At 45.8% G+C, this 14,304-nt stretch overlaps 1 protein-coding gene across 1 annotated transcript in view; it reads left to right on the forward strand.

Annotated features, from left to right (window-relative positions):
* The window catches only part of SLC25A17 (solute carrier family 25 member 17), a 92,812-nt gene that overhangs the window by 45,640 nt on the left and 32,868 nt on the right, over positions 1 to 14,304 (forward strand). Inside the window, exon 4 of the mRNA XM_083156642.1 lies at positions 7,644 to 7,795. Within this exon, the coding sequence (XP_083012768.1) occupies positions 7,644 to 7,795 (152 nt within the window). The remainder of the gene's footprint in view (positions 1 to 7,643; positions 7,796 to 14,304) is intronic.

The following is a 14,304-nucleotide window of genomic DNA, read 5'->3' on the forward strand; positions in this document are numbered from 1 at the left end:
CTTACTAAGCACAACCCTCACATTGATTGGACCAGTATGGAGATCACAGCCTGGGGTACGAACTGCCTAACTACTTGCATGCCTCGTGTCATTCCACTCCATCAAACTAATCCTCAAGAAGTAGGAGGTCCCAGTCTTTTGTCTTCATCAGCTCCACCCTTGTCGTTACCCACACCATATCTTTCTTTTTCTGACGTCTTCAGCAAGGGAGGTGCCGATACCCTGCCGCCTCATCGTTCCTGGGACTGTCCGATAGAGTTGATACCTGGGAAGTTCCCACCGCGGGGCCGCATCTACCCCTTGTCTCTGCCGGAGACCAAAGTCATGTCTGACTACATTCGAGAAAACTTGGATAAGGGGTTCATTCGCCCGTCCACTTCGCCAGCCGGAGCGGGGTTTTTCTTTGTGAAAAAAAAAGATGGAACCCTCCGGCCGTGTATCGATTACAGGGGCCTGAACGATATCACGATCAAGAACCGCTATCCTTTACCTCTTATCACCGAATTATTCGACAAAATCCGAGGGGCTTCCATCTTTACTAAACTGGATTTAAGAGGGGCGTATAACTTGATCCGTATCCGATCTGGAGATGAGTGGAAGACGGCTTTCAACACCCGAGATGGCCACTACGAATACCTGGTGATGCCATTTGGTCTTTGCAACGCTCCAGCCGTCTTCCAACAATTTGTAAATGACATATTTCGAGATTTACTATATCATTCCATCGTGGTGTATCTCGATGACATCCTCATCTTCTCGTCTAACCTCCATCTCCATCGGCAAACAGTAGCTGAGGTCTTGCGGCGCCTTCGCCAAAATAAATTATTCTGCAAGCTAGACAAGTGCGTCTTTGAGGTCACTTCCATTCCATTCCTTGGCCACATCCTCTCCAGCACTGGGATAGAGATGGATCCAGAAAAAGTAAGAGCCATCTTAGACTGGACAGCGCCCACAACGCTCAAAGGCATCCAGAGGTTCCTGGGCTTTTCAAATTACTATCGTCGTTTCATCCGGAACTTCTCCACCCTTGCTGCACCTCTTACAGCTCTAACCCGCAAGGGTTCTGATCCGAGTCAGTGGTCACCTGAGGCCTCCCAAGCCTTCCAACAACTAAAGGATGCTTTTGTCTCCGCCCCAATCCTTCTTCAGCCAAACCTCGACAAACCCTTTATTCTTGAGGTGGACGCATCCTCAGAGGGGGTGGGGGCAATCTTGTCGCAGAGAGGGGAGGACCAGGTGCTTCATCCCTGTGCCTTCTTCTCCAAGAAGTTTCTTCCAGCAGAAAAGAATTACCCCATTGGAGAGCAGGAGTTACTGGCAGTCAAATCTGCGTTGGAGGAGTGGCGGTACCTCCTGGAGGGGGCACGACATAAAATTACTGTGTACTCCGACCATAAGAATCTCTCATTCCTCAAGCACGCCCAATGTCTTACAGCTCGTCAAGCCCGCTGGGCCATGTTCTTCGAACGCTTCGATTTCCAAATCAGATTCAGACCCGGGACGATGAATGCCAAGGCCGATGCTCTTTCACGCTCTTTTGAAACTTCAGCTGATCTTGACACTCCTCCTCGACCCATCCTCGATCCTCTGGTCTTTGCTCAAGTAACAGTCCAGCCTTCACCTCCACCAGGCAAGACCTTCGTTCCCCTCAGTCTCCGAAAGAGAGTGCTGTCCTGGGCACACGCTTCCCGTTTCGCAGGGCATACCGGGGCACAGAAGACCTTAATGTTCCTGTTGCGTTCATACTGGTGGCCTACCATTCGTCGCGATGTAACCACCTTTGTCGCCTCCTGTGTAAAGTGCGCTCAGCATAAGTCCTCCAGAACGTCTCCTGTCGGTCCTCTTCTACCTCTAGCCATACCAACAGAACCATGGTCCCACCTGTCTATGGACTTTATCTGCGAACTTCCTCCCTCCAAAGGGCATACAGTAATTTGGGTGGTGGTTGACCGGTTTTCAAAGATGGTGCACTTCTTCCCATTGAAAGGTCTTCCATCTGCTCCAGTGTTGGCTCAGCTCTTCATTTCTACCATCTTCAAACTCCATGGGTTGCCCAAAGAAATTATATCTGACCGTGGCGTGCAGTTCGTCGCAAAGTTTTGGAGGTCCCTATGTTCCGCTGTACAAGTCAAGCTCAAGTTCTCCACTGCTTTCCACCCACAAACCAACGGGCAGACAGAACGTGTCAACCAGGACTTGGAAGCCTTCATTCGTTTATTCATCTCTTCCTCTCAAGACGACTGGGTAGACCTTCTGCCTTGGGCGGAGTTTGCGCACAACAATTCCTATCATTCATCCTCCGGCACCACTCCCTTTTTTACTGTCTTTGGCAAACATCCCCGATCTCCAGAGTTTTCAGATCTATCATTGCCCGATGTCCCTGCAGCTGCTTCTTCCCTACAACGGTTTGCAAAGATCTGGTCAGACGTCCATACCGCTCTCCTCAAAGCATCCGCTCGATATAAAAGGATGGCAGACAGGAAAAGAAGAGCGGCTCCTAAGTTGAAGGTTGGAGATCGAGTATGGCTGTCTACCCGCCATATACGCCTTCGGTTACCATCCATGAAGCTGGCTCCTCGGTTCATCGGGCCGTACCCAATCACTCAGGTAATTAATCCGGTGGCCTACAGACTACAGCTCCCTTCTTCCTTAAAGATATCAAACTCTTTTCACGTGTCTCTTTTGAAACCTTTACGACTGAACTTATATCAGAAAAAGGTGCCTAAACCGCCCAAGATTGGCTCAGAGAGAGAGAGACAGAGTTCGAGGTGAAGCGCATTATCGACTCACGTTGCCGCAATACCCATCTTCAGTATCTGGTAGAGTGGCTTGGATTCGGTCCTGAAGAGAATTCCTGGGTTGATGCTGCAGATCTCCATGCTCCCCGTCTGGTGAGACAATTCTTTCAAAGGAATCCACACAAGGTGCGTAGGTGCCCTGGGGTCACCCAGAAAGGGGGGGGTACTGTCACACTCAGCCGCGGCGGTGCGCGGCGGGCTTACTACTCACCCGTTCGCGCCTGCCGTCGGCTAGCGTGTAGTGGTCTCCAGTTCAGCGGCAGCAGGCAGCGGCAGTCTGGTGGGCAGCAGGCAGCGTGGGACGCCGGCAAGTGTAGCGGCATGTGCTGTAAGGGCGCCGGGAGGCCGGCGCCGCCATCTTGGTTAAGGGCAAATAGCAGATTGGTCCTTGTCTGAGGTTTCCGCCCATACTGACCTGACAGCCAATGGCAGCCGCCCTCTAGGGATATAGGGGATCTGCCTAGGCCTGTTCAGTGTCAGTACAAAGAGTCTCCAGAGGCGTTCACAGCTCCCAGCTGACTCCGGCTCTCTGACTCACCTCTCCTGACTTGGTGCCTTGCTTCAGTGCTCTGTGTTGGACTCGATTCAGCTTAACCCCATCGCTGCCAGTTCTCTCCACAGTCTGGTCTCTGCCTGCATCCCTGAGCTTCCTGGCCTAAGCCCTTCAAGCCGTCTGCTTCCAAGCAACTTCCCATTCTTCTGTCATTATCCAGCTTCTTTCAGTCTTCAAGGATCCCTCATTACCATCAAGTACATTCTCTTTCCGGATTTCTTCATTTCTCAAGACCCCAGCCTGCTGTCCGCAGTATGTGAACTGTTATTGTTTCAATGAACTTTTTCTTCTTTCAAAGTGCCGTGCTGGCTCAAGTCTTATTACCACTAACTGCCACTTTAAGAAAGTATTCAAGTGTGTATTATTTCATTTATGAATTCTATTATTAAACCTGCACGATTTAATCCTTCCTCCTCTGGTCCGTCTCCGGTTGCTACACACCACACGACTTCATCCAGCCCTTCAGTTGTGACAACAGGAATATAATTTAGTGGTACTTGTTTCCTAGAACAGCGCCCACGATATTGATCTTAGGCATCGCAAGGGAAAAAATCGCGTCGGTCGCATCGCATGCGTTCCAAAAAATCGCATGCGATGCGACCGACGCGATTACCGCGATTTTACATAGGGAACAATGTTAAATGGCCCAATTGACCCGATTTCACATAGGGAACAATGTTAAATGGTCCACAGACCCCAAATAGCCACCCTGAAGTGTGAAATGACCCCCCCCCCAAGTGTTAACGCCACCCCACGATCAACGTCAACCCGAAGCGTGGCGAGCGGCGGCGGTACGCGTCCTCCGACCTTTTCACACCCCCACTATCCACGTCGGCGTGGAGTTGAGAATAGAAAGTGTGGCGAGCGCAGCGTTACCTTCACAGTTATACGCGTCCCCTCGCGGGCGTCACAGGTATCCGCATCCGCTCGCCACGCCACGCACTTCCGTTTCTGCAATTCTCTCTACTGTGTGCTTCAGCTCGGATTTAACTGCCAAAATTTCTGTTTGTACAGTATTAATCTGCTCGGATAGGCGCTGCTCACCGTTATTTATTGCCTCCAGCACTTGCTCAAGCGTAATTTCGGCTTTGCTCGTTGGACTTTTGTTTTTTGAGGGAGTGGACGATGGAGTCGTTGTGGTGGTTTGTGGTGGATTCCCCCTTGCGTACGTGCATATCTCTCGAGCCGGGCTGCCACCGCGTTATTTCCAGCTTTGGGCATAGTGCTGGCACTCCAAAATAACCTGGACAGGTTACAAAGTCAAACACACTGCTTAGGGATATCCAGCTGACACCGGCCCCTGGCCATTACACTTGTAATGGGTTATGCTACCTGCAGACAGGGTTGGTTTTGGCCTGCTATAGTCTCATGCAGGGGTCACGGATAGGGGAACCACTCTGAACGTGCCGGATTGAAACTTTACAGCCCTCAAGGGAGCTAAACGGGGAGGGTATTTCCTGGCTGTTGGTACTAGGCTCAGTTCAATTTAGTCCTGGGCAAAAAATATATACAGTGAGATGGAAGTGTCTGATTGTTTGGATACAGCCTCCGGACACAGTCCAGCCTCCAATAGTGGCCCACTTCCACTTAGATCAAATAGTGCCCCAGAGTTGTATCCATGTATTATGCACAGTTATTATAAGCTTCTTGTTAATAAATAAATGGTAATACTGCACCGGCTTTTGCTGCTGTTTCCTTTAGGCTGGTTTGTAATAAATGAGCATGCCATCTGGTTAGGGTCTCGGCCTGGGCTACCTTCTGCTTCCCAATACAAAGGTCCGGGAATAGTCTCTCACCGTTCCTCTCACCCGTTGGTATGTTTTCTGGCGTGGTCCAGTCCAAACTGCAGGCTGGGGGCGTACGGAGGCTATGGGGCCCTCTCACTGGTGTCTGCTGCTCCCGGCGTTCCCCCGGCCTTTGCTGGATTTTGCTGGGTCGCCTAGTGTGCGGGCGTCTGTTATACACTGCCCAGCTTCAGTCTGGGATCCTGCCGGCGTCCTACTGCACGTGCTGCGGCGTCTGTGTGAATCACTACGAGCGGGATCCGTCTGGCGTCCCCACAGTGCTCTGCTGCGTGTGCTGCTACACTCGATGTGCTCACCGCCCAGACCCGCACGTGTCTCTGTCTGCCAGGTAAGGAGTAGGATTGCTGTGATTATAGCCGGCTCGTAATGTCCAGGTCTGCCGGGTTAAGGCTGCTGGAGGCAGTTTCTGATGTACTAAAACCACCCTCCTTGACACCAAAATCATTCCACAATCAAAATAATTAGATCACATATCTTCTCATTTCTGGTGTTTTGTTTGGACAAAAACAGAACCTCTTAACTGTATCTGCAGGTTTTTATGCAAACATTTTAGCATTTTTGCACTTTTGCATTTGTTCCATTACACCTAATAAAGAGACCACAGAGTGTATTTAAAAAAAAAACATTTACGTTTAACCACTCCAAGTTAATTCAGTTATCTTGCACATGAATAAATAAAACCCTGGCCAGACTTCTAACATTCCTGCACCTCTATCCTGTGTATGCTTTACTAAGGTACATGGAGTGCTCAGTCTGGACTGGGGAATTTATCTCCTAAGCTAGGTACACCATGCCGCCGAACCAACGATATAGGGCATACATACTGAATGATATTGTTAACAATATTGTTCAGTGACGTCACCAGGACCCCCTCCGAACATGCAGTCGCTGACTATATATAGTCAGATTTAAATGCATATTCAGACAACGGATGGGGGTATATATGGTATATATATGGTAGAGTGGCTAAACACTAAACTATATATACAATATTTTTGTTATTGTGCATATCGTTGGCTAAAATTGCATAGTATGTGCCCAGGTAAGAGTTCCACCCAAAATAGCTTACAAGTGACATGATCCAGAGTGTAGTACTCCCCCTTCCAAGCTAAAATCAATCCAGAGTATTCAAAGCTACACACTTTAGGTGTTGTGGAGCCATTTCAGGATTGAGTCTCGAGGTATGAGCTGGAGTTAGTAATGTTGCCGGTCTAATGTAGCTTTTATGTGTAGCTTGGAGAATCTCTGCCAATACCAAGCATTTATCAAAGAGCCACAACAGAGGCATGGGTCTAACACACTGGTGGTCTTCGTCAGGGCCCCCAGCAAGGGGATTTAGTCTAAGCTGCTCCCAGTGTGCATGTCGTGGCCCTCTGGATGGGTCACCTGGAGAGAACAGAGTGTGAATAGATGAGGAAAAACTGAACTAGACTAAATACAACTGAATTCAAGAGGACTATACCAGACTGGCCGAATTGTATACTTTTATATACACAAAGATTGAACCAGACTGGACATACTAGATACACTTGAATACGGGAAGATGGAACTGGACTGATTTGACGAGACTTGCCCTGCGACTTGAACTGGACCACTTGCGGAGGAAAGATGAGTTCCAGGAGCACAGGCATGGCATACAGGAAGAGCAACATAACACTGGTGACTCATGAGTCCCCTATATATCCTGTAGTGGAATGCAGTCGATCCTGAGGTCACGAGCGAGATTTGATTGGACGAAAACCGATCACATGATCCCAGGTAAAATAGGATCTGGGATATGGGTACTGTACGGGTGTATACGGCTACACCCTGCAGCCTAAACTGTTAACTGCTGATAACTCTGCATGCCCATTCGAATGAATCTGCACTGCCGGCTGGCTCTGCAGACGAGAATGCATACTCCTGAAAGGTAAGCAACGAGTATTACACGTGAGACCACGCCTGATCATAACAGTGGTCTCCTTGCTTCTATTGCAGAGTGCCAGAGTGCCTCCTGGCACTCTGAGTGGCAATATGTATCCTTGATTAATTTGAAGCCAGGAGGTGGCCTCAGAAGCCCCCTATGAACATGAATGGATCAGCTGTATAAGGTTTATCTCAAGTGAAGTTCTTTCTGGATCTCTTGGAACTAAATTAAACATTTGAAATACATTTAGCACACTACAAAACATTTCAGTTAACTTTTAACTTTTATGTGGGTGTGTGGGAAGGTAGGACCCTTTTGACAATATACCTTAATGCATTGTTGGGTATCCTTTGCTTATACCTGTGCTAGAAATGCCAGAAACTGTGATGATTGGCTGAGTGTTTCAGGATTTCCAGTTGCACAACAGCTGGAGAACCAATATTTGAGCTACATCTGACATCAGATATTCTGTTATTGTCTTCATTTTTTTTTTTTTTTAATTTGTGCCTACAAATGTTATATCATGTGCAGCTATACTGTACATATTCTTTTAATTCATTATGTATTTCTCTCCTCTTCAGGCTTGCTTCATACCGAGGTTGGTTTCCTGTGATTTCTAGCCTCTGCTGCTCCAACTTTGTCTACTTTTACACTTTCAACAGTCTCAAGGCCTTATGGGTAAAGGGGAATGTTCCAAGCACAGGAAAAGATTTGACTGTTGGTTTTATTGCAGGTAATTAAAAATATTTGATGCTAAGAAAAGCTGCTAATCACATTTACTGAACATTTCACTCTGCTCTGAATAAGGCTATCTGTATTTAACCAGGCTGCTAGTGTTTGTATTTTGGGTTTATTAGAAAAAAAAGAAATATTTTTTTTTAATAAAAGAAAATAACGATGTACTGTAGTCTGTGATACAGTGTAATGGACTATACAGCAATAGGGACATATACAATGTAAGGCAGCCTGCCCTCCAAGATGCGAAATTCTAGTGTTATAGGGGTACTTCTTCATGCTAACAGTGATATCAACCTCTTCACTGCCGAGGAAGGAGGGCCAGGCAGCTGGAGCCAGGCAGCTGGAGCAAGGCAGCGGCTGAGCTCAGCTCAATGGCGCTGCCCGGCAAGAGGGGAGCACAGGCAGTAGAACTCCCAAGAATTTTCCGGGTTTGCCAGTCTGCACACTGGAGCACAGCCTGGAAAATTCTCGGGAGTACCAGGGAAGGGGTTAAGACTTAATTTTTCCTTAAAATTAAAGTGCACGCACACACACACACACAGAAATGACGACACAAACCGTAACATAGAGGGTTCAACTTCTAGAAGATGGAGTCAGTATACTTCAATCAAGAAGTGTGGATCACACTATTGTATATTGTAAAAACTGCACTCATATTTTCTGGGGGTGTGGTATGATTCACCGACAGTCGGGATCCCGACAGTCATTATCCCGACGTCGGAATCCCGACTGCCTGGTCTCAGACAGCGTGGCCAGCGCAACAAAGCCCCTTGCGGGCACGGTGGCGAGCTACGCTCGCCACCTATTCTATTCTCCCTCTATGGGGGTCGTGGACCCCCACGAGGGAAAATAGCCGACGGCCGTCAGGAACCCGGCCGTCAGTGTTTTAACAGTCGGGATCCCGACGTCGGGTTAATGACTGTCGGGATCCCGACTGTCGGGACCCCGTCCGGCAGCCATTTTCTGGGTGCATATAAGACTGAATTACCATCCAAAACAATGTAATCTAATAATAATAACTCTTTAATAAAGTTTTCTAAATTAATTATATATGAATTGCAGGTGGTCACCTTACCAAATCTACAAAATATATACAGTACATATAAAAAATTGAGTACTGTATATGCTCGAGTATAAGTCGACCCAAATATATGAGCTGTGGCACCTAATTTTACAACAAAAACCTGGGAAAACTTATTAACTCAAGTGGGACCCTCACTCAAGTATAAGCCGAGGGGGCTTTTTCCGCATAAAAAATGTTCTGAAAAAGTAGGCTTATACTCGAGTATATATGGTAACTTCATACATTTAATATTCCTTTGGGTCTTCACATCAAAAACATATGAATGCTGTAATAAAAATTTTTTTTTATAAAAAGTCTTTGGACATCTTTGGGACATCTGGAGAAAGTCGTGCTGTTTCCTGTTTTATATGTGTTTGAGCTCAGGATGGAAGTTGATGTTTGTTAGAAATGTTTTTGTAAGTATACATGTCACAAAATTCTAGCCAGGGGAGCCATAGCGTGGAATATGTACGGAATTTGTCAGGGGAAGACATTATAAGGTCTGGACCGCACTTTTATATTAATTGGAATTAATCATATTTGATTATGTCCCAGATGAATTCGTGGGCTCATAATATTTTTTAGTTAGTACATAGGAAAATTTTATCTCGCTCGACAGCGTTGGATGGCGGTGTCCTCCGTCCTTTCAGATTAGCTGGATTTTCCCAGAGAAGCTTGGCTGTCAAACGCTCCCTCCTTGTTATTAAGGAATGTGTCTTCAAAATCTCATTGGGTCTTACAGAGTGCTGTTACAGGGGGACGCATTTTTAAGTGCAGGTCTTTCACCTAGGGGTGCCAGGAATCTTCCGATGTGTTTCGCTCGGGATGTAGATTTTTCAAAGAGTGTCCATGCTTTGGGCTGGATGCCCAGATATACCCAGCATGTAATTAGTTCAGTACTCCTATTGGGTCAGTTCCTTACACACAGGTGGATCATATCTTTACCTATTTCAGGCGCAGGGGTAAAAAAAACTATTTTTGCACATTTTAATTGCATGATATATATGGAGACACACCTAAAACTTCATATATTTCCAATGGGATGGGGTCATTAGATCGACAGCATGTTGGTCGACAATCATTGGGTGAACACCATTAGGTCGACATGCTGAAAGATCGACATGGGACAATGTCAACAGTCAAAAGGTCGACATTGGGGTTTTTCACTGGCTTTTGAACCGACGTGCCAACAGGCGGTATTTCATGCTCTACCATCAACTAGGGCATGGTGGGAGAATAAAATAGTGTGCCAAGTGTATCGAGGCACCGTGTCCGAAGCATGGCGAGCGCAGCGGCACACTTTGTCCTGTGTCCATGACGACTGTGTCGACATTCGGGTAAAAACAAAAAGGTGAAAAAACCCCAGGTCGACCTTTTAACCTATACCATGTTGACCCAATGCGCGTGTCGACATAACGACCTGTCGACATTGACCCATGTTGACATTTCAGCATGTCGACGTTGTGGTGTCGACCTAATGACTGTCGTCCACCATATGACCCACACCCATTTCCAATTATCTATTTGTCAAGAAAAGAGCAATTTTTATAATATTCTGAACATATCATTTTTTTTATCTAGATTAAGAACTCAAGGCAATAATTAAAGCTGCATTAAGCTACACCCCAGCTATCTCCGTCAAAACAGAGCTACAGTACATGATCTCTGGAAACATGGCGAGTAATCACTCACACTGTACAATATTACTATGATTTGATCTGCTTAATAAGTGGATAACATTTTCTTATATACAGATGTAGCGTCGCTCGTCTGGCGCACGCCAGACCGCCCTCCCGCTGGTGAGCGGATGCTACATCTGACTGGTACGCAGGTCCAATTCACCTTGTTGGGTCCATAGACTTTTTACAAAAAAAAAATTTTATTACAGCATTCATATGTTTTTGATGTAAAGACCCACAGGAATATTAAATGTATGACATTAGTCAGTGGCGTAACTATACCTCTGCAGCCACCGCGGTGGCAGAGGGGCGCAGAGAAATTGGGGGGACTGCGGGACTATAGTTACCCGCGGTCTGCGTCTTGCCCGGCTCTCTGTCGGGACCTTCCTGACGTCACGGTCCCGGCCGGCTCCTGCTGCAATGAAAACTGACAATTAGAAAATGGCTGCCATTTTCTAAGAGTCCGTTTTCATTGTAGCAGCAGGAGCCGACCGGGACCGTGACGTCAGGAAGGTCCCGACAGAGAGCCGGGCGAGACGCAGACCGCGGGTAAGAAGGGGGGGCAGGTTAGGTGGGGTGGGGGCGCCGAATAAACGTGCGGCGGGGGGGCGCTGAATAGTTAGTTACGCCCCTGACATTAGTCATGTTTTATATGTATATATGTTGTTGATTTTGTAATTAAGGTGGCCATCTGCATTTCATATACTGTATAATTCATTTAGAAAACTTTATTAAAGAGTTAATTATTATCAGAGGAAATTTTTACAGCCACTTGAAAAAACGCAATGATTTGCTGATCAGGTGAGAAATGTGTAAAACAGGAAATAGGCAGTTGGAGAGAAAGAGTGAAATAGAGTGTGAGAAAATGTCCGAAAGAGGATAAAATGAGTAAACGCCTAATACTTTTACCTTCCCTAATGTGTGTGTGTTATGTGAAGTTAGTATTTGTAAGTATAGTTAATAAGATAAGAAGAAATAGAAACATCATTGGATATGGTGTATTATATGAAAAAGGTTAGAATATCTCCTGTGAGTAGAAGATGTAATAATATTTGTACAGAAATAACTATACTATAGTAGTGATGTATAAAGTGTTGTGATATGTGTGAAAAATATTGAATAAAAATTTATAACAAAAAAAAGTTATTTATTATATGAAATGATGTTATTAATTCAGTCTTACATGCACCTAGAAAATATGACCGGAGTCTTTATTTGTTGTTTATGTTATTCTAATTGGTGACCCGTTTTATGCTGGTTTCCTCATTTAGGTGTTATTATACAGTGACATCGTAAGCCTTCAACTACTATTTAATTTATTAAAATTAATAATATAAAAGTGTTTTCAAGTTATATTTTTAAATACGTACTCAGTGCCGAATTTGTTTAGGGTAACCTCAAGGTGTTATTTTACGATTGTATATTGGGCTAGTCCGTGATCTCCCTAAGTTGTGGCAATTGTACTAGATATGTATAAGGCTCTACAAAATACAATTTATTGCACTACAAAAATACACATGAATACTACTCTGTCAATACAAACTGATATTAAGGGGGGTATTCAATCCCCACCGGTATTTCCAACAGGAGAAAGAAATAGTGGAGGGCGCCTATTCAATGCGGTCTTTCCTGACAGCATTAAAGAGGCAGCTCAACAGAACGGGCCCGACTTTAAAAACTGTCGGGCCCGTTTTGCCGAGAACGGCCATGAATTGTCACAATCACGTCCAGATCTCGACAATCCACGGCTGTTTGCGCAGACATGCCCCTTTTTCACCAATCTGCAGATGGGACATTGAATTCCACCTAGTGATTTGCGGTTGAGCAAAATGAAAACCAGCCAGTCACGGCTGTCGGAACGTATCCACAGTTGGGATCCGGGATTTAATACCACCCCCTAAGCATATTATGTTGCCTGTAAATTGTGACATACTGTACTTAACTTGCAGGTAATTGGTTATCCACTTGAATGACAAATTGCTGAGTATACCTGTGGAAAGAAGTGTACTATTATATGTGTAACAGTGGCAACATTATATATTGTGCCAGCACTGAATGCGTATTTTTCCACAGGGATGTCTAAGAAAAGGTTACCCAAATTAAACCACAATAACTGTTTCACATAAATTTACATAAATGGTATGTTTTATAAAATATCAATTAGGGCAGGTAGCCAGCAAAAATATTCAAAAACAGGTAGCAAAGGTAATGGTGTAAATTAGTGCCTTAATAATTGCCTGCAGCCCATACGTAGCACAGAATATTCTGTATTAAGGAGTATATTCTGGTTCACTCCTTCTGGCAAATTCCTTCTCAAATGAACAAAACCAGGGCCCTTATTCTGATCGGTGCGGCCAGATCCGAATATGCGGCCAGGACCGTGCGTGCGAAACCCCGCCTTCCATATGGATCGCCAACTCCGTCCGTACACGGTAAGAAGCTGGCCGAACGGACCGCACGTGTATTTTTCATGGAATACGCCTCCTCCATCTCAGGGAACCTCCCCCATCATTCGATGGTCACAGACCATCGAATGCAGGACCGAGTGGTCCACCAGCTCCCGCAACCTCAGACCACACAGACATTTTTCCGTGCAAAAGCAGGGATCTGGGCGGGCAGCTGACATCCGGCGATGTCATATGTCCGCCCCCTACACGTGCGTCACGACTGCATTACCATACGTACGCCCAGCGTTTGCATGGGAACGCCCATGAAACGCGGGGCGTATGCATATGGTAATGAGCCCAAATAGCCCTTCACGCCCCTCTCCACCCCCTGTTCGGAGTGTTCTCATTTCATGCCGGATTTGGCCGTACGCCCCGCTCGCACATGCGCAGAGACGCCTCTGCACATGCGCAGACACAAAACATCGGCGGCACAAACGCACGCGGATATTACCGCAGCAACTAGAATAAGGGCCCATGTGCACTGCAAGGTGGGGAAGATGTTACTTGTGCAGAGAGAATTAGATTTGGGTGGGGTTTTTCTTCAAAATGAGATCTGTATTGCAGTGTAAAAATAAAGCAGTCTGTATTTTCCCTGAACAGAAACAAAATAACTCACCCAAATCTAATTCTCTCTGCACATTTTACATCTGCGCCCCTGCGGTGCACATGGTTTTGTCCATTTCAGAAGGAATTTGCCAGAAGGAGTGAACCAGAATAACCTTTAAGGCAGATGGTCATTTGTAACTTATACATCAGGTAGAGCTGATTGTGGATATTAATCTCCACTCAAGGTTATGGTGGTTAGGAAAGATCAGAAAAATAGTCTCCCAATAGATCTCCACTGGACTGATGCTGCCCCCTTCATATACCAAATGGGCAGGAAGTGGTAGTGGATGTTCCAGAGTGGTCCCCCCACTCTGTTACTAGTCAGCACCAAATGTGCCAACTGCCACAGAAGTTAGGTGTGGACTTTGGGTATGGTGGGTGAGCGAGTCCTGTATTATGAGAAGTCAGGGATATAAATAATACAAGAAGTGATGATGATAGTGTAGGTAATGCGCTAGCAACAAGGTCAGTATTTTTCCAATATAAGGGGTTCCTCTCCCTTTCACCCAAAAGTGCACCAGCATTTTTTTTTTTTTTAAGGGAAATTACTTAACTAAGTATGTTCAGGTGAAATCCCTGTGAAGTACAGTTTTTTTTTTTATAGAGCATAATATCCAAAAGTCACGTTATAAAATCACAATAAATATCCAGAAAAAAGTGATCCACAAGAATGGGGTGCAGTAATTGGATAGGTACCAATTACTTGAGG

This window comes from Crinia signifera, chromosome 8, assembly GCF_055691185.1.
Source record: "Crinia signifera chromosome 8, ASM5569118v1, whole genome shotgun sequence".
NCBI classification, from domain to species: Eukaryota; Metazoa; Chordata; class Amphibia; order Anura; family Myobatrachidae; genus Crinia; species Crinia signifera.